The 19,100-nt window shown below is 43.3% G+C and overlaps 2 protein-coding genes across 2 annotated transcripts; both read left to right on the top strand.

Moving 5' to 3' along the window:
- Positions 1–3,694: 3,694 nt before the first annotated feature.
- Positions 3,695–8,328, top strand: cbx8a (chromobox homolog 8a (Pc class homolog, Drosophila)). The gene is made up of 5 exons (XM_086133634.1): positions 3,695–3,868; positions 4,063–4,106; positions 4,500–4,565; positions 5,028–5,094; positions 5,315–8,328. Exons 1-5 carry the CDS (start codon positions 3,800–3,802, stop codon positions 6,005–6,007), a joined length of 939 nt encoding a protein of 312 aa, XP_085989760.1. The 5' UTR covers positions 3,695–3,799; the 3' UTR covers positions 6,008–8,328.
- A 1,636-nt stretch (positions 8,329–9,964) lies between these two features.
- Positions 9,965–15,095, top strand: LOC147193171 (meteorin-like protein). Its single transcript, XM_086133552.1, has 4 exons — positions 9,965–10,084; positions 11,367–11,764; positions 13,222–13,281; positions 13,563–15,095. The coding sequence occupies exons 1-4, from the start codon at positions 9,975–9,977 to the stop codon at positions 13,898–13,900; spliced, it is 906 nt and encodes a 301-aa protein (XP_085989678.1). The 5' UTR covers positions 9,965–9,974; the 3' UTR covers positions 13,901–15,095.
- Positions 15,096–19,100: the final 4,005 nt, after the last annotated feature.

Here is a 19,100-nt window from a genome sequence, read left to right as displayed (position 1 = left end):
AAGACGATCAAGTTCTTACAGAAGTGGGAGAGGAGGAGCTCACAATTTTAGCCACGCCTCCCTCCAAAAAAAAATAAAAAATCAGTCAACTAAAATGATGAAAAACAGTTTAATGCTTCGTCATCAAAATTCCCAGTCTTTCAAGAAAAATATTCAAATGTGTATTTAGAAAACAAATCTTTGGATTCACTTTACAGTTTTGAATGTTCCAAGTTAAACACGAAGGCATCGAACTTCAAGTTGAATACAACTGAACTGTACAGGCTGCGATCATTCGCCGCATCCACCACGAATGCGAATCACTGTCCTGCGTGATTCGTGCTTTCGGTTTAGATTTCGCTACAGCAGCTTGCGAACGCAGAAAAGAAAACGCTCATGTTGTATTATCAGAAACAATCCTGTACAAAGGTCCTTTGCATTGATTAAACTTTATCTTGACATTAGAGCAATTTGAAGGACGTCAGCTGTTGACTGTTGTGTCATTCCTCTCTTAACCATTTAGTAGACACCTTGAGTTTAAATTATTCAGTACATACAATACCAAAAAAAAAAGTTCCTAAGGGTAGAAGTGTAGCTGGGATAAATCACATACTTGTGCTGCCTACAGTCAGCTAACCCTTTGGACTGACCAAATATGGTTCTTTGCTCTATCAAGGGCAACAAGCGGGACTATAGCACGAAAGAATGTCAAAACAAGCACCGGACATTTCAATTATTTGTTTCCTCGAGCACGCTGGAGCGCTCTGGCCCAAGGTAAACTTGACCGTTCTCTCTCTGTCTTTTTTCTTTTCTTCTCAATATTTGTCACGATGACGCAGCGATTCTGAGCTAACAGTAGCTAAATGCAGCCACGCTAGCCGACGCTTGTAAAAAACCTCACAAAACGCGTTTGTAATTTTGTAGCGTGAATGCAGAGTACAAAAGGGGATTAAAAAAAAACAGGTCATGTGTGTCTCTCCCCTGACTTTAGAGAGGGAGGGGGGACCCGGGGGGGGGGGGGGTGTAATCAACAGCATAATTTGATTCTCTCGATCATGTGACCCGCCTGTGCCCCGCACGTGTGCGCGCACAACACAATCATGCATTCAAGTGCAACGGGCCGACATGTTGAGAGCAAGTGTGATGTTTGACATTCCGTTTTTTTTTTTTTTTTTAAATCAGACCTCATACGAGGCCTGCCTGCAGCCTGCCGGAATCAATTCCAACCAGGTTCGAATACATTTTGGGCCTCACTGGCCTCGTTTATATCGCAAATAGCCCCTGGCTATAAAATGAGGTAGGCCTGCATCAGATGTAATGATACCGACACACGACTGAGATTATTTTGGACGCAAACGAGTGGGGAGGGTTGGGGGGGGGGGGGATAGCACGTTTGAAATTCTTTTTGCAATGATGCTCACTTTTAATTGAAACTGGAACAATGTTGGCGCCGTACACAACTGTCATGTGAAAATATTTGAAAGACCTCCTAGGTATGATTCATGAGTCCATCTTAAATTAGTCGCAACCAAAACATGCTTTGTCGAGGCGGAATTATAAATGGTTACTCCGGAAATGTGCACCGCGAATCTTCCGCGAAGGTCTTTCCTCTCATTTAGAAACGCTGCAAAAGAAAATGTCGTCCGCACGCCAGTAAGTGTGCAGCATACACGAGTTGCCCAGAAACCACCGAGCCAGTGGCGCTCGCTCGCACTCTTGTCTTCTTCTTCTTCTTCTTCCGCGTTAGCGTCGACCTGCGTCCAAATATGGAGATGCAAGCGTGCGCCCGCTGTGTTGGAGGCACAAATCTACGCACGCCGCTGCGGTAAGTGACGTTTACACGCGCTCCCATCTAGACGCGTCACGTCAGGCCGCATCAAACGTGCGTCGTCTTCTGCTCGTCTTCACGTTTGCACGCTCACGTTCTCAGCATCATCGTAGGAACGCAATGGACAGTTTTCATTGTTGCTGGGGATAAATTGCGTTTATATGCGTCGTGCTACTCGAACATTTTGGGACTTGAGGAGCTTATCTGAGAAGCAGTAAACAAACAAAACAAATGTTCACATGACGGTGAAAATAACTGATGAGAGGTTGAAGTTAACCTTTTAATTTTTATTCATTTAAAAAAATATATATTTTATAACGGCCATAATTAGAATAAGTAATATAACGCGGCCCTTTTATTTGAAAATAAACGAAAATAAACGGAGGCAAATCGCTAATGTTGTGAGTGGAATCAACAGCAGAAGAAGTCATCTAAAAATTTGGTGTGAACGGCAATCGCCATTTCGAACATTTGAACACACCAATGTACGTTGGACGTGTGGTTTTTTTGTTTAAAATTTGACCTACATATTCTGTCACGTCAAGTGCAAATAGAGAAATGTTCTCGTTCCGTTTTAATTGGCACTGTTTGTTTGATGTGATCCAGAAAATGGCTAGGAATAACAACAATATGTATATAATAATAATAATCATCATCATCGTCATCCTTCGTCTTAATTTAATAATAGAAATATTAAAGAATGTGTTTTGTTTAAAAATTTTAATGAAAAAAAAATGCACAATAATCACCTTCCAGCGCTAAAACTAATCTAACCTACGATGAAAATAATATTCTTACTTTAGGAAATACCAACGGCGAATTTTTTGGATGATAAGGCTGCCCGCATAGACCCAAAACAACAGCGTCACGGGATGTTCTGTTTGTCATTCTAAGCTTAAAATGTATTTCTGATCAAATCAAATGTTCAATGCAGTCGAATGTGTTCCGTTTCATATGTCCTTCATGAGCTGTGATTTAACTCGTTAGTTAACCAGACGTCTAGGTTGAAAAGTCATCATTCCATTTTTTAAAATGAAATTTTCGTGACCAATTCATATCCGGAAAAAACGTTGATGCGACACTCACCTTTAACTTGAATTACTTGGCGAGAGGGTGGCCGTTTTTTCCCCATTTTGAATGAACATTATTATTTTTAAATCTCACTGTAATTGTCTAGGTTTAAATAATTTTGCAATATTGGCCATTTATGAGCAATTAAACGCTTGCTTGTGTGGTGAAAAGAGCCTTTGGGTGTCAGGTAAAAAAAAAAAGACATTCGAGTAAAAATGTTGATGTCGCATTTTTTGTTCACGGTTTTCTCCAATGAACGCAACATTTCTGTAGCTGATTTATTTCGTGTTAGTATACCACAAAGAAGCGAGCATTCAACATATGTAAAGTCAATAAAATGCGCATTTCTTTCAATATCAAAGCGCTGGAAAAAACGTTCTTATTGTTATAACCACCCTTAAAGGACATCAAATAAAATGATTAAATTAGACAAACCATTTCATCATCCTTTGTCGTACTGCGGGCTCTTTTTATTGCCACTGACTGATCAATTATTTAGATGCAACTCTCCATTTGGCATTTTGTGTGGACTGGGACTGCTCGTGAATATAACGACAGTAAAATACATTGAAGTCAATCAATCTTCTTTTGAAAAATTTCCCGGTGGGACTTTATGGCTCCCGGGAAGCAGCAGCCACCAGGTCCGCCACTCGCTCACATTCCAACAGGCTCCGCGGCACTCAAACCCCGCCCCCTACCGTCCCCGTAGCAACAAGGTGGCCAATCACGCTCCGCCATCGCCCGCCCCTTCCTAATGCGGTGCTTAGCAACAGCGCGCACGTCACCAGTACACCCCTCCCCTCCCGTCGTCCGCGCCAGATTGCGTATTATGGGATGTGCGGAATTAAGCAGCCCTAGGAGGACGCGGGCTAGCGGGCGCAAATAAGAGCGCAGCACCGTGGGCAATTGCGAGCGAGCGTCATGGAGCTGTCTGCCGTCGGGGAGAGCGTTTTCGCCGCCGAGTCCATCATCAAGCGACGGATCAGACGGGTACGGTGGTGGTGCTCAGCTACTGCTGCTGCTGCTGCTGCTGCTTCTTTTATTTGTTGGCCCTCCGTACTTTTCGGGTTCCGCCTGTTACGCAAGCGTGTGTTTGTGCAGCGGCGACACGCCCGAACCCGATGGCACTAATAAACCGATTGTGCGTGTGTGTGGGCGCGTGTTCGCGTGTGTGTTGTTCGCAGGGTCGTTGGGAATATCTGGTGAAATGGAAGGGCTGGTCTCACAAGTGAGTACAGTACGCAGTTCTCTTCATGAAACCAATACGTAAGGTTGCAGAGGGGGCAGCGACCCCAGGTGGCGGCCTACAGAACAACATAAATATCAGTTCAAGGCTGTTGGAGCCATGTTTTCTCATCCGTGTTTACAGTAGACAAGCAGAATTGCTGAGGCCTGACCAACATTCATAAAACCAATTCAAACATTTGTTCAATGAAGTTAAAAAAAAATATTCCCAAGAGTCAATCCTTTTTATTTGGTAGCATTTCTCTCAGCTTCACTGCTTCCACTACTTCTATGTGAAAGTTAGGGTTTTTTTTTCCGTCCATGTGAATGGCTCGTTGGTGTGTTTCTGTTGAGATGTGTCGCCGCAAGGTGCCAAACATGCCTCGCCCTGTTCCAGGTACAGTACATGGGAGCCAGAGGAGAACATCTTGGATGAGCGCCTGCTGGCAGCTTTTGAGGAGAGGTGAGCCCAAAGATACATTCCGGGAAGAGGGCTGGTCTCATTTCAAAATGCAGAAAACCGTTTTAGAAAACAAATAAAGTGCATTATAAGGTACGTCCAGTGTCAGTCTGTGGAGGAAGGTGGTTGACTTCCAATAACAAAGAAAGTTCAATTCAATATTTCAATTTATTTATTTCCGTTTTCCTGTGGCTAGCTATGGATGGATTGATGCATGTATAGATGGACAGCTATATCGATAGCTTGCTAGCTGGATTGCATGTTAGTTAGTCTAGAATCTGTAGATGGACTGCTGGCTGCTTTAGCTAGCTAATTTGATTGCTAGCTACTGTAGCTTTGTAGATAGATTGCCTGCTAGCTTTAGCTTCAACAAAGCAGTTTACTAGCTAACAATAAAGATCAAAACATTCTTTGTTGTTATAAATGTTTCATAATTAATATTTTTAACGTATTTTCTTTCGAAAGGGAACGCGAGAGAGAGCTTTTTGGGCCCAAAAAGCGAGGACCCAAGCCTGAGACATTTCTCTTGAAGGTTGGTTAACCGAGTTATGTATCTAGCTTACCTTTTTTTTTCTGTCAGATTTAAAATAAAACTAAAGTAAGTAAAATTGTTGCTTAGGGATATGGATTTACATTACTTGGGTTGACAGCAGTGATCCTCAAAGTGTATTTTGTGCTCCTACTAATGATATGCAAAAGAATCACTGCGTAAATTCAGTTTTGTTGTACTTAACTGTGTCACCATCACACAGGCCAAAGCTCGGGAGAAAACATATGAATTTAGACGAGATCCAGTCCGACCCATCCAGGTATCCTATCCGGTCCCGGAGCCCATCAAAACGCCGAGGGCACGGGAAGGTTTGCGCGCTGTGGTCCCCACCATTTTCCCCCCAAGTGCCGTCAACCGAGGGGAGAGTGTCGTCAGCCAAGCACTCGAACCAGAAAGAAGGCCCAGATCTGCAACAAGTTCCCACCAAGAGTCAAGTCCAAAAAAGAGAGGACGCAAGCCCAAATTGCGTCACAGTTACGAGCAGGATGACGATGAAAGCGCGGAACCTGCCCCCAAAATGTCGAGATGCTTACCTCATGACAGGAGAGCTTCTGACCCCAGCCTGGCCCAGCTGACCAGAAGGTTCCAGGAGGAGACCACAATTTCGCCCAGATCCAGCAGTGACCACACGAGCATGGCCTACACTCGTACTGACCTAGGAGGCAGGACTCATTACATGGCGCTTCTGAAGCACCGTGACAAATACAGGAACCTGCCGATAATTACGGGAGAAGAACTCGGGGTCGTCTGTCCCCCCACGGCCTCCGGCACCTCGTGGAACCCTCGTTTCACCAACATGGACACCGTGACCGTCACGGACGTCACCATGAACCTGCTCACTGTCACCGTCAGAGAGAACTACACCGACAAAGGTTTTTTTCGAGGGAAAAGATGAGAAACACAGATGAGTCTCATCAGAAAAGTTCCAGGACTGGCGTCGCAAACCATTTGAAGTGCTGTCTCGACTTACGAGTAGCCAGACCAACACGTTTTTCAAGATACGAGCGGTCATCAGGACGATCTTTTGCCTTGACTTCTGAGCAAAAACTTGAGACGAGTACTCAACTCACCGCACACCAAGCAGCAGTTAGGTAGATAACGAAGGATTCTTCAAAAAGGTGGCCATTGCATGTGGATTTAAAACAATCACACAGCTTTGCTTTCGGAAAGTCCGTTTAGCTTAATGCTAACAAACAGTGCAAAACACCTTAGACCGGCTAACGGAACTAGCATCAATGTTTTGATTGTTCTCAACCTTTTAAGAAGTGACATTTGAAGTCAAGTAGTGCATCAACACATGTAAACAGACAATATAGCAAAAGTAACAGGCATAAGCTCTTTATCCTCTGCAAAGAATGACTACTATTTTTTCATCTTATAAGTCACTTAAATTCGTCGCGAAACTCTTCTTCGTTCATCTGCATCACTGTATTATACTGCCCCTGGTGGCCATGTCATACACACCAAAAGGTTATGCAAAAACTGTTTTAATTCCCTACATTCTATTCACTCAATGTGATTATTTTTTGAGTAGTACAGAAAAAATGCTCTTTTCCTTCTTGAAAAACACATCACCAAAATTTGGGATTCATAGCATTTCTGTTCATTGCACGCTGACACTTCCTGAGTTCTGAAATGAATGAAACTGAAGGCACTTCTGGATTCGAAACGATGGGTTTTCCGCTTCCCTGTGGACCGCATGATCAAGCAGCACGTCCGCAAAGGGCCCCTGCGCCCTTTCCTTAATTCAGTGCTCGAGAAGAGGTGAAAATTGTGGCAGGACGATTCATTGGTACCCTGAGCATATGACAGTTCCTGTTGGATAAGACCCCCGCCCGCCCCTCTCCCCTCGCTGGTTTTATATTTGAAATCTCTTGTTTGCGACACCAGTCCTGGAGCTTTTTGGACACACTTCGGAAGTCACGTGGGTCACTTTATTAGGGACAGCTGGGAGGCACAATTTAGATTGACACTGACAGCAGTACTATCGTGGTTATACAACTGTATCCTGTTCCTATTAATTGGAATGAGGAAGTCAACCTCTAAATTCTCAGTTTGACATGACCACAGCAAACTTAACAAATAATAGTCGATGAGCCAAAAGTAGGTCAGAGGTTTGTAATTGTTTTCGAGATCCCGCAAATTATTTTCATATTAGACAATGGCCTAAGTACAAAAGCCCATCAGATCCTTTTTTTATCCGAGCATCCTTGCATTCTTTCTTGGCTTCAACCTACTTTTCGGCCTTCCTTTCTCTCTTGTTTCCTTCCTTCAATTAGGGTTGGTTTTGCATTCATTTTTACTTGCATCGTTCCTTTGCTGAAACTTACTTCGTTCCCACCTGACTTCTTTCCTTCCTTTGCTTCAATCTGTTTTTCTCCCCTTCCCCTTGTTCTCTGCTTTTATTCCTTTTTTCCCTTCCTGACCTTTCCCAAAGGGTTGCTTTTTAGTCTTCTTTTTTGCCATTTTGCTGTCGTCCTTTTATTTAGCCCAGCTACTTGTTCTTCCACAACCTCAGACCAGATTTTTTTTCCCTTCTCTCCTTCCATCCAAGCTACTTTCCCAGTCATTTATTCCCTCGGGCCTTTGTTTCATCAAATTATTTGCCATCTTCTTAAGTACTTAATTTTAAGTGTATCCCTACTTATGGCCCGCCTTGTATACACATTGTTCATTTGTGCAGGTGTACCTAATATTGTGGCTAGTTAATGAAGCTACTAACAATTAAGCTGCTGTCATTATGCTAATATATACATTTGAAAAATAGAGCTTTCAAACATCAGTATTTAATTGTTAAAAAGCAAATCCTTGCATATGATTAAAGAGTAACAAAGCTTTTTTCTTCTTTTTTTGCACAATATAATGTTGGCCAATTTTAGAATGCATTGTAGCCGTTTTAACTGCCAACAAAGCCACTTATGTCATTTTGGTGTACTTTTCTTTCGGCTTGTTTCACTTTACTGGCCTCCCTGCATTTCACGTGTCGGATCATTCAAAGAATGAACACCGTGCAGCAGAACTAATCAAGCCAAGGTTGAGCTAAATTGCGTTTTGCATGCTTTCTATGCTCCAGGTATGCCGCTGCTCCTCAATCACTAACATGATGGAATACTTTTAGATTCATTCACGCACGTGCAGTATTGCAGTATTCATGTTGAAAACATGGCGAGGTTTTGTTTTAAATGGTTTGGAAATAAACTTTCACGGTGTACAGTGTTAAGCGTTTTTTCCTGTCATGGATATGCACAAGTTGAGAGGTCTTCATTTCAGTTTCTTCACCTGAGATTTGAGTCGACATTGACAGAAAATCAAATGCTTTCATTATGAAAGTTTATAATTACGCGGCCCGTAATGGTGACCTTCAGTGCTTAGTTTTGACACTGGAAATAATATGTAATCGTTTCTATGCTTACACCCGATGTAAAATGCAATTTTGGAGGTGAATGTTTGTATAACTTTACATTTTTCCCCCGTCGTCGGGCCGTCGGCTGCATTCATTCTTTCATTAAAAAAATCTCCTTGGACCACAAAGCTAAGACTCAGTTTTGCGTTGCTTTTATTTCCATGTCCATATAATATGAATGAAAATTAAACGAATTTCTATCTGAAAACGCACTTCTGTAGAAACATATCTGAAGCAAAAACAATAAACCTTACTTTTACTTTTGATGTAATCACCTACGTACATGTATCATAATCCGTAAATGACTGCGTTGACAAACCGTTTACTTGTATTTTTTAATTGTACTCCCAAAAATGAATCATCTTTTGCACATATGTGACGACAATAATTTCCCCACATAGAACATTAATAATTGTGCTTTTGCGGGCCTTCGCGATGACGTGTATGTTCCATCCATATTTGTGTCCACAAGAGGGCGCCACTATCGACATCACTCCCACCCCTCCACCCACGCCCTACGTTTCGCATAATAAACCTGAAGTCAGCCAACATGGATTCATGTTTATATTTACACACATTGTAAATATAAACTATAACCCCATCCAATATAACTATTGTCTAGGTGGAAACACCTCACTTGACATATTTGCAGCTGGCTGCGTCATAGCCTCCATTTTGTGCTTTCACATGAGGGGCAAGCTGGCGTGATGTCATTCGGCAGCTCTATGACGCTGCCGGGAACGCGTGCTCGTCAGAATATTTTTTCAATTATTTTCAAATTAAACGGTGAGGAATTTCAAAACAACACGAATCATTTAATCAAAATAAGAAAGAAAATAGTGGGATGGTCCCTATGCATGATGCTTTTCCAAAACCCTTGCTATTCTTCCCAAATTTCGCCTGCAAGGTATGTAAACGTACAGTATGATCACGACTGTACAATACTTACTTATTTATACATAAAAATTCAATAAACTATTCGATGCGTCTTTTTTTCATGCAAAAGTCTCATCTTTATATCTGATGGCACAATTACAAAAATATCCTCTAAATTAGATAATCATAAAAACTACAATAATTTATAAACAACCCACCAGTCAAAAATAAACCCACAACTAATTTGTACTCGCAGCTCTCAACCATCAAATTATTTACAATTTAAATATTTCAACCCACAGGCTTTGGGACAGAACTGTATTTAAAATGTCAGTTGAATCTAGATTTCCATCCATCGTTCATTTGTGGAGCTTCAAAATGACCCATCCAAGCAACTCATTCTTGTTAAAGTGACAAAACGCTACCAAATTCCGTTACCAGCGCGGCACTGTTTTCAATCAATTATGCGAACGTGAGCGCGCGTGGGGACCACGTGAACGCGCCTCATATAATCAACCAGGATTGCGTAGTGGACGGCGCCTCGTTACACTCCAGCCATGCGCTTCTCTCACGACGACTTTGGATGCTTCGGAACGTGCTCGACATGTTTGCCAGCGTGCTCGTCTTGGTCGCGTTCATTCTGAGCCGACGAGTGTGGTTTTGTGCGGCTGACTTGTGCAACTGGAGCGGAAGGCAAGTGCGGCTTCGGGCATTGATTTGCACGGAAGGAACCATGCGGACTGCGACGACGTGATTGAGAAAATAACCCTAAACCGCATTCAAGTAGATGAATTATATTACTGTTTATCCACCATGCCTTTATTGACATTTTATTATAACAACAGGTTTGAGTACATACGAATCGTACCAATTCGAACATTCAAATATGTTGATGGTTCAGACTCTTGAGGTTAAAAAAAAGCCAAAAGACGGTGAGACATTCTTAAAACTAGTCTTTATAAATCTTATTGGGCTCTGTTGTGATTGGCACTGTCAAAGGGTGGAATTGAAAGGTAAATTGTATTTATATAGCGCATGCATTTCATACACAAGGCAACTCAGGTGTGCGTCACACAACTAAAAGGACAACACCTAAAAGCATTTACAGCAGAGTAGAGCAGACAAAAGTATCTCACTCAGAATGACTAAAAGCCTGTACATCGACCACATTTAAAAGTGTTTACAAACAAAACATATCAAGGAATTCTACAGTCAAGTAAAGAAATAAACAATAGATTTCTAACATTACTGACAGTGAAATTGATTTTAAATGCTTATAAGAAAGGTCTGAATCAAAAGTATCGGAGGGAAGCAAAGTTATGAATCTGGATTTAAAAGCATTTATCCGTGCAGCATAACGGCTAAATGTCGCTTCACCACGTTTGCTTTGAAACCTGCCACACGCCATTCGGTAGATACCCAACTCACTTGTACACCATTGCAAACTAGCAACAGTAAGAAACATTTTGTTGAATAAATTCATTCATTCATGACAGAGTTGATCAAATCCATATTAACTCTTTGATAGAGCTCTTGAATTGGATCTCAGTAGATTGTGCCGCATCGCCGCTATTTCAGTTTTTATCACCAGTCCTGTACTCTGAGGGCCATGACTCATATCAAAGATGATGCAAAAGCCCAGAAACATCGGCAACAAATGCCTATTTTTCACAAAAGGCATTTTGTTCAATTGGAATATGACCTTGCTTCGATTATTTTAAAGATACGGTTACCATATCAACAGACAAAAAAATACTACTGATGTGCTGACTAAAAATTGTTAACACTTTACATCGGTGTAGATTCTCAATTATCCAGTTCACTCCGTCCATGTTGCATCAACCCAATTGGATTTTTCTTGTTTGATGAATTTGTGTTTTTGTCTTGTTTTTCGAAAACTTCCCTCCGCCCCAAAAAATAAAATAAGAAAAAGTAAATATCTAACAGACCTGAATGATGTTTCCTGCTGATGCAGTGGCTTTCCAGTCGGCGTAGACGCCAGGATGGTGCTTCAGGTGCGATTGCGCTGCACAGAAGGCTCAGTCAGGTGGCTCTACCCGGGCCAAGCTCTGCGGGTGGTCCTGGAACCCAACCTGTTCTCCTCGGCCAGGCGCAACATGCTCTGCATCAAAGCATCGCCCAGCTTCGGCGCCGCCAGCCTGTTTATCGACCGCGGTGGAGAGCTGGAGCCGCTGGGGACCGACGGCGGGCAGGCGCAGCACGTGAGCTGCATCAGGGCAGAAGGGACACACGTGCCGGCCATCTACATCCAGACCAGCCGGCCGGGAGGTGAATCATGGAGCCCACGTCGGATGGGCTTCAGATATGAGCTGATGGCCAACAGGAGCGCAGCACCCGGTCCGGACCACATGAGTGAGTTTCCCCCTTTCATCTGCTCTTGAGAAGCAATCATTCTCTGACTATAAAACATGACATTTATTCATACATCCCTTATCCTCTGATAGAACGATTAATATCAGTGCTGTACTGATGAGCCGAAAGAGGAATTCAGATGTAATTATTGAATTAATTAACCCTCTCGATCTACTCTGGGTCCTACATTAAGCCTATTTGGGTGAGCCATGTTGTGTGCCAGAACCGGAACTGGACCGATTATTTATGGAATGGAGAATTTTGAATGAGTATTTTATATTTTGCGTTTGTATAAGATAAGAAAAGCTTTATTTTCTTATCTTATAAAGATGTCTTTATCCTCGATTATTGAGGTCTTAAAAAAAAATAAAAAAATAAAATACGACATTTGTTCTGGCTCGGTTGGTCCAGTGTCAGTAAACAGTCATGTAGTGGTCCCGGGCAACTGGGCCACTGTTAATGTTGAACCCATGCCATCCATTTTCTTATCCTCACTTCATTCGTAATTAGAAATGAGAACACTGTGTTCAGACTACTGAGGGGAACGTAGAAAAAAATGTTTGCCTTGAGTTACCCTTTAAGAGAATCTTCTTTAAAATAAAAAATCTGGGTGTTGGAATGCATTTTTCAAGGGCCATAATAAATGTAAGGGCAACAATTATGAAGCGCACAACAAATGTTTCTCATTTAAAATGATTACGATTTGCGAAATGGGAATACTGTTGATCAATGTGAGTGGTTAGAATTCGGTAGAAAAGGGCCAATTAGGGTCTTCGCTTGAGCAATTCAATTGATTCTACTAGCTCATAACCCTTTTGACCAAAACTTAATAAAGTCCTAAAAAGCAGCAGCTGGTTTATTCCACATCGCGTTCACAATCTCGACGACAAGCAGCTGCTGGTCAGCCTGCCGTTTTGTCTGCTTCCCATCCTGGACGACAAAGCAAAGTGGGCCCAAGAGCTTCCGGGCGGTCGGAGGGCAGCGGGCCAAACAGGCCTGAATTGAGTCCGCAAATAGTTTGCAGATTCCACAAATGCCTCAGCATTGATCCATGTGTGCGGGCTTGCTGAGCGTCGAGCAAAGTCGGAGAATACGCGAGCGGTGGAATGGCAGGCAGAGTGGTTGATTCTTCCATTGGCACGGGGGGCGGGGGGGTCATCGCGTTAGCTACGTAACAATGGGAGTCAAAGAGCAGGTCAAGACGTGGAGGATAATGTGGCGGGCACACAACATTCCTTCATTCAACATTTACTTTCTTTGCTATGAGGGTTGCGAGTGTTTGAAAAGAGGCGGGATTAGCCGAACCTCAGGTGGTCACAGGACACTGCATCCATCACTGTCAGTCTGGATGGTGGATTCCCGCGGGAAAAAAAAATCTTTATCTTTGTTAAAGTCTTTGTCCTGTCAAGGTCAATTTCAATACAATGTATGACCGTTTCTTTTGTTTTCCACCACAGCTTCATGTCGTCCATGCAACGATACCGAGCTTCTCATGGCCGTCTGCAACAGTGACTTTGGTGAGTACGCATGATTGACCAACACTCGCCCCGGTTGACTTTTATCATGCCAGGAGACTGCCTCAAAATTTGAATTAAAGGAAAGAGTCAAATCACGCAAAAATAACATTTAGGGCTCTCTTTTCACAACCAGCTTGGAGCCTGCGCCGTGCTCGGCACAAAACTGCCATCGGGTTAGAATGTTGGTAATTTCGCAGGCCAGCTGATCCGTAAGAGGGAGGGCTGTAGTGCTGTGGGAGTGGTCACAGATGATCCAAATTCCTGTCTATGTACTCTTCCAGTCGTCCGAGGCTTCATCAAGGATGTGCTTCACAACCGTGATGGTCACATATCGCTGGTGGAAGTGTTGGCAGTGAAGGTCCATCGGCAGCGTAGCGGCGTGTTCGAGCTCCAGGCGACGACTCCTGGATCGGCTCGGGCCGTCCCGTTGTGGCGCGGCGTTATCCTTGCCCACCTCCAGTGCGGCGTGAAGCCCGGAGAGGGAGAATTCCTTTTCACGGGCTCTGAACACTTCGGGGACGCTTGGTTGGGTTGCGCTCCGCGTTACAAATACTTTGTGTCCGTCTACCGGACTGCCAAGGCCAGGCTTGTGAATCCCTGCGATTTCCCTTTGGAATGACGGGCCGTTATAACTTGTCAACTGTCGAGATGTGACAATTCACGGGTGTCAAACCTGCTTGCATCACAGGCCACATCGTCCGAGATCACGGTCGAACAGTTTAGCAAAAAGGACGGTTTGTTACGTACCTTCGTGTTAAGGTCAGTGTTGGTTTCACACTGGGGGACAGTCGGGATCAATATGCAATTGCTCAGATGAACAGCTTCAATCTTTTCTTTTTAGGAAAGCGCAGCATCAATAGTTTGTCTTCTTTTTAGGAAATGAATTTGGTGCGAGATCAGGAGATAGCTACGCCATTCGTCCAATATTTTTGTCTAATCCGTTGCTCTTGCTGTCCCTCAATAGATTGTTTCCTTATGTTTGTACATTTTTTTGGTATAAAATGTGTTCAAATCAAGTCCAGGGAGTATTTCTATCTCTGTATCCATCTGAGGTTGTTAGTCTATGTGTGCATTGCGATTGGCTGGCAACCAGTTCAGGGTGTACCCCGCCGAGTGTCCGAAGACTGCTGGGATAGGCTGCAGCACACCTGCGACCCTCGTGAGGATAAGCGGATTAGAAAATGAATGGAGATATACTGTATATACAGTATATATAACCTCAGTATGGCCTTTGCTGCGTCCACCCTGGGAGGGGAGCGAGCCCGTTGCGCTCGTCGCCACATTGACGCTTTCTGCCAGAGAACTGACCTTTGAACTGAGTTGGGAGGGGAGGCCTTGCCTGAGCCATTTAGAATTGCCACCTTCAGTCGATACGATGCTACCTCCACCACGGTTGTGCCCAACTTGAGTGATTTTCAACAAAATTGTGAGGACTGGTACTGGATTTTCGTTGCCATTTTTTCCCCCCCACATTGCAAGATTGTACATTTTCTTAAATATCCCAGCACAGTATATGAAATAGATATGAATGATCAATGCAAATCAAATATTTTTTGTGTCTTGACATTGGAGACATAAGGAAAAAGAAACTTGCATAATAGGGAGATAAATTAAATTTCTTTCTCTGGATGTAAATGCTATGTGTAAAAAAAAAAAAAAAAAATTGGAAAATAGGTGAGGATGAGAGTCCACTGATTGTGTAATAACATCTGTTTTCCATTTTGCACCATTGTTAATATTTCCTTCCTGATATTTTCCACACGAAGATTTCAAATGTGCTGGCTTGACATCAATACAGCAGCTCCTTTTTGTTCCTTTCTCTGTCTGCGTCTCATCTTTCCTCCGAAATTACATTCTTGTGATAATAGTCGAGCCAAATGCAAACCTGATGTTTTGCTATTGAGCCATGTGGCCCCCCCCGCAACATCGCGTCCCGCGATGACCCAAAGGGCAGATGCGAAGCGCCCCCTCCCCCGGGGCACCTCCCACCCGAGGGGAACAATTAATTGACTTAAAAAGCGGCAACATATTCTATGCCTCTCCTCAGCGTAAGGGGGTGGGGGGGTCTCACAAATTGGTGCGTTGAATGTTTTGTGGGGAGCAAATAGCTGCCAGTGAAAGTGTAAATGACTCTGTGGTGAATGGCACCCGCACAATAGCCCTGCGCTGACAAGGCCCCCCGGCAGACATAATGACCATTGTCGCGGCTGCTGCCAAGTGGAAAACGTTACGGCTCCAGGATTCCGACAAGCTGGAGCTCAGCTTGTTTTTGAGCTGCTCCTTTGAACGATAATGTACAGTATTCCTTTATTGCATCGGTGTCATACACAAGGCCCGCGGGCCCGAACCGGCCTTCTGCTCATTTTATTTGGACAGTTAGTTAGTTAGTATTACAGTTAGTATTGTCCCTTGACTTCAGTTTAAAACTCGTTATATGATGACAATTGAATGCAGTGGCTGTTCTTTAATAATATAACGGGGAGTATAGCCGTTTAGCGCACAGAAGCGTCTTATCACTGCCTCGAAAAAAAAAGTCAGTCACGTATAACTAACTCTGTGAAAAGTTTGCTTTAACACTTTGTGACATATTTTCACATTAGAATGTGAACATTTTTGCTGACAAAACATTCTAGCCCAAAGAAAAGACCAAATCTATTTTGCAAGAAAGTAGATACAAATATACTATCCAGACCTGGCCCCCGGACCTTAAGTTTCGCACCTTTGCTTTAAATGAACGGACCCAACAGACATTCCCATCAATACTGGACATAAATCAAACTTTTTTTTTTAGCCCAAATGAGGCCTGGTTTGAGGTCTCCTCCCCTTGTATTATCCTTGGAGGGCCACCCCCCGACACCCCAACCCCCCTAATGTCAAACTTAAAATATAACCTCTCTGCGGGTTCTCGAGACCTCCCAATTTCTCATCTCTGGGAATTCCAGCTGGCTCTCATGGGGATGAAGCCCGGGAAACCTCAGCGCCAATCGGCCGATCGACTCGCCGGCAGGAGTCCACCCTGGCTGGGGGGTAATTGGTTTATCCCGACGCCTGGTCCGCTTTCCCATGTGGGCCACTGCTGTGTAGAGGCCCGGGGGTACAATATGAAAACAGCGTGAGACCCTCCGGTGGCAAGCAGCCATTCACCGCAACTGCTAGAGAAGGTCGGCACTGAGCTGCTGCAAAACAAAGATTGAGAAAGATGGCGAGTTGGCTTTGGAAACTTTGCCAATAGCCCGTCTTTTGACCGCAGGTTTGCATTTGGGGTTGAAAGTGGGACGTAACTGACCTTTTGCCCAAACTGACAACCTATTGAAGGAATTTTATACCCCCAACCCACAAACACTTTTACATATAATTCCTATCAGTCATGCAGATGCCAAGTACCTGGCTGAGAACTCGATTTAGTGAATGCTCTTTTGGACTTTATCCATCCATCCATTTTGTGATCCGCTTTAACCTAACAAGGGTCGCAGGGTGTGCTGGAGCAAATCCCAGCTCTCCTAGTACATCAGCCTCACAGTGCAGAGGTGCAGTGTTCGATTCTGGCTCTGGCCTTCCTGCGTGGAATTTGCATGTTCTTCCCGTGCCTATGTGGGGTTTCTCCGGGTACTCCGGTTTCCTCCCGCATTCCAAAAACATGTATGGTAGGTTAATGGAACACTCTAAATTGCCTCTAGGTGTGAGTGTGAGCATAGATGGTTGTTCGTCTCTGTGTGCCCTGTGATTGGCTGGTAACCAGTTCAGGGTGTCCAGACAGCTGGAATAGGCTCCAGCACCCCCCGCGACCCTTGTGAAGATAGAGTGGATCGGAAAATGGATAGATGGATTTGCAATTCTAAAAATTTGACCACTAGAGTTCACCATCCTTGATTTAGGCCCTTCTGGATTTAACCACTAGAGAGAAACAGAGAGAACCGCAGTAAAACATTCAGATTTGAATGACAATTTCAGAATTAGACACTAGAGGGTGCCATATTGCATTTAGGCAGTGAATTAAATACACAAACCATACATACAAACTTAAATTAAAACAAAAACCCCAGCAAGCCCGCGGCCCTCATGAGGTTAAGTAGATTAGAAAATGGATGGATGGATAATAATAATAATAATAATTATTATTATTATTTATTTATGGTTTTGGTTTTTTTCATTAAATCAAGGGGGCCACTCCGAGGGTGGCCCGCTGGCCGTCAGTTACACATTCCTACACTAGAGGGAGCCCGCGTATCATCCATACCTTCTTGCAATATGAAATGTTTTAAATCATTCCAGTCCAGCGAAGCAATTTGTTCCTAAAGCTAACCAAAATGTTACGTCATTGAGATACAACAGGTACAATTTGTCTTGGAACCTGGTAAAAAAAAAAGAAAAAAGGTTTTACTTGATCACACTAAATTGCTTCTTGAAACAACTTGCAACGAAAAGGCTTGAATTGAAAAGCAGAAAATCTGCTATGACCACAACGTGCCCGTAGATGGCGCGCGTAAACGTTTCATGACTTGCATCCTGAGGGAGGGCCTCCTCCGTTTCCAGTTCGGAATGTGATTTTCACAACTCCCCTACATTGTTCAAAGATTACAAGAGTTTGCCCAACACTACGGTTAAAATCAGCTTAATCACCCGAGTAGCAAAGTACAAGAGGCTGCCTGCGCTCCACGGACAAAACACTTTGGCGCTGATGACTAACCGCACAGGTCCAGAGGTCGACAGATAGGAATTCCAGTCGGGATTTTACATGACGGGCTCTTGTAATAAGAGGCCAGATAAGGTCGATAAGACAAAGAGGAGTGTCGCAGCTATGATAGGAAACTATTCCTGATGCTATTGTGCTCTGCAAAGTTATGAAAATACTGAGTGTATTATTATGGAAAGTGTAACATTCTTACCATGCTTGGGCAGCTTGGCGCACGAAAGATGCAAACCCCTCAGCCAGGGGGAGCCAAGTGATCTCCAATCAGCTGGATGACTGAAGTACTTGGAAATGTTGAATAGAACGATGGTTAGGAAATTTCTCACGGGGTAACCTTTGGTAGGTGTGATTTTATAGATACGCACTCCCTGGCCGCTTCATTAAGTACAACTACAAAGTCGAAAAAGATGTCTTGACAGAGATATAGACTTTTTGCGGAAAGCACAAAAAAATGCAGAAGCCAATGCAGTATTCTGCAGAGTTTAAACATTAGATTAGATTAGAAACCCTTTATTAGTCTCGCAATGGAGAAATTCCCAATTCACAGCTGCAAAGTTATGAAAGGAAGAACTAGAAGAACAAAATATACGAGCTGCTGGAAAGGCAGCCACTCTCGCGGCGCCATCTTGAAGTCAAAATTTTAAAAAAATGACTGTACTGCTTCAGTGTTCATCTTCTCCTCCTCCTCCTCGGCCTCCTCCTGCTTCTTCTTATTATTATTATGAAAACCTGACATGCTCGAGAAAAAACGAGGGCAGATTTGAAATCAGTGCAAAAAAAAAATCATCTTGAAAAGTTTACCTGCATCTCTGTCTTAAGAAAATGTTGACCAGTATTATTTTTAGCATTTTTGTTTGTAGTTTTTGTCGTCAAATTTTACTTTTTTTTTACTGCTACAGTGCATATGATTAGTGCGAATAATTTTTTGGGATGATTATTTCATTCTTTTTTTGCTTTTATTTATTTATTTTTTTACACACTCAAAAGTGAGCCCTATCAGATATTTGTCAAAACAGACTGTTTCCAAATAATTTGTCGGATTGTCTGTGGAGGAGGTGTCCCTAATGAAGTGTATTTCCCGTGCGGCGGTATCACGTGTGCGTGCGCGAGTGCTACGGTCGGAAAGTCG

The sequence above is a fragment of the Hippocampus guttulatus genome, chromosome 16, assembly GCF_054856545.1.
Source record: "Hippocampus guttulatus isolate MCC_2025c chromosome 16, RoL_Hgut_1.0, whole genome shotgun sequence".
NCBI classification, from domain to species: Eukaryota; Metazoa; Chordata; class Actinopteri; order Syngnathiformes; family Syngnathidae; genus Hippocampus; species Hippocampus guttulatus.
This window is presented reverse-complemented; position numbering and strand designations above follow the sequence as displayed.

Coding starts and splice junctions, on each gene's coding strand:
- LOC147193171 (XM_086133552.1), top strand. CDS start 9,975: ATGCTTCGGAACGTGCTCGACATGTTTGCCAGCGTGCTCGTCTTGGTC. Junction 11,765..13,221: donor ACCCGGTCCGGACCACATGA/GTGAGTTTCCCC, acceptor TTTCCACCACAG/CTTCATGTCGTCCATGCAAC. Junction 13,282..13,562: donor CGTCTGCAACAGTGACTTTG/GTGAGTACGCAT, acceptor GTACTCTTCCAG/TCGTCCGAGGCTTCATCAAG.
- cbx8a (XM_086133634.1), top strand. CDS start 3,800: ATGGAGCTGTCTGCCGTCGGGGAGAGCGTTTTCGCCGCCGAGTCCATC. Junction 4,107..4,499: donor TGGAAGGGCTGGTCTCACAA/GTGAGTACAGTA, acceptor GCCCTGTTCCAG/GTACAGTACATGGGAGCCAG. Junction 5,095..5,314: donor CTGAGACATTTCTCTTGAAG/GTTGGTTAACCG, acceptor ACCATCACACAG/GCCAAAGCTCGGGAGAAAAC.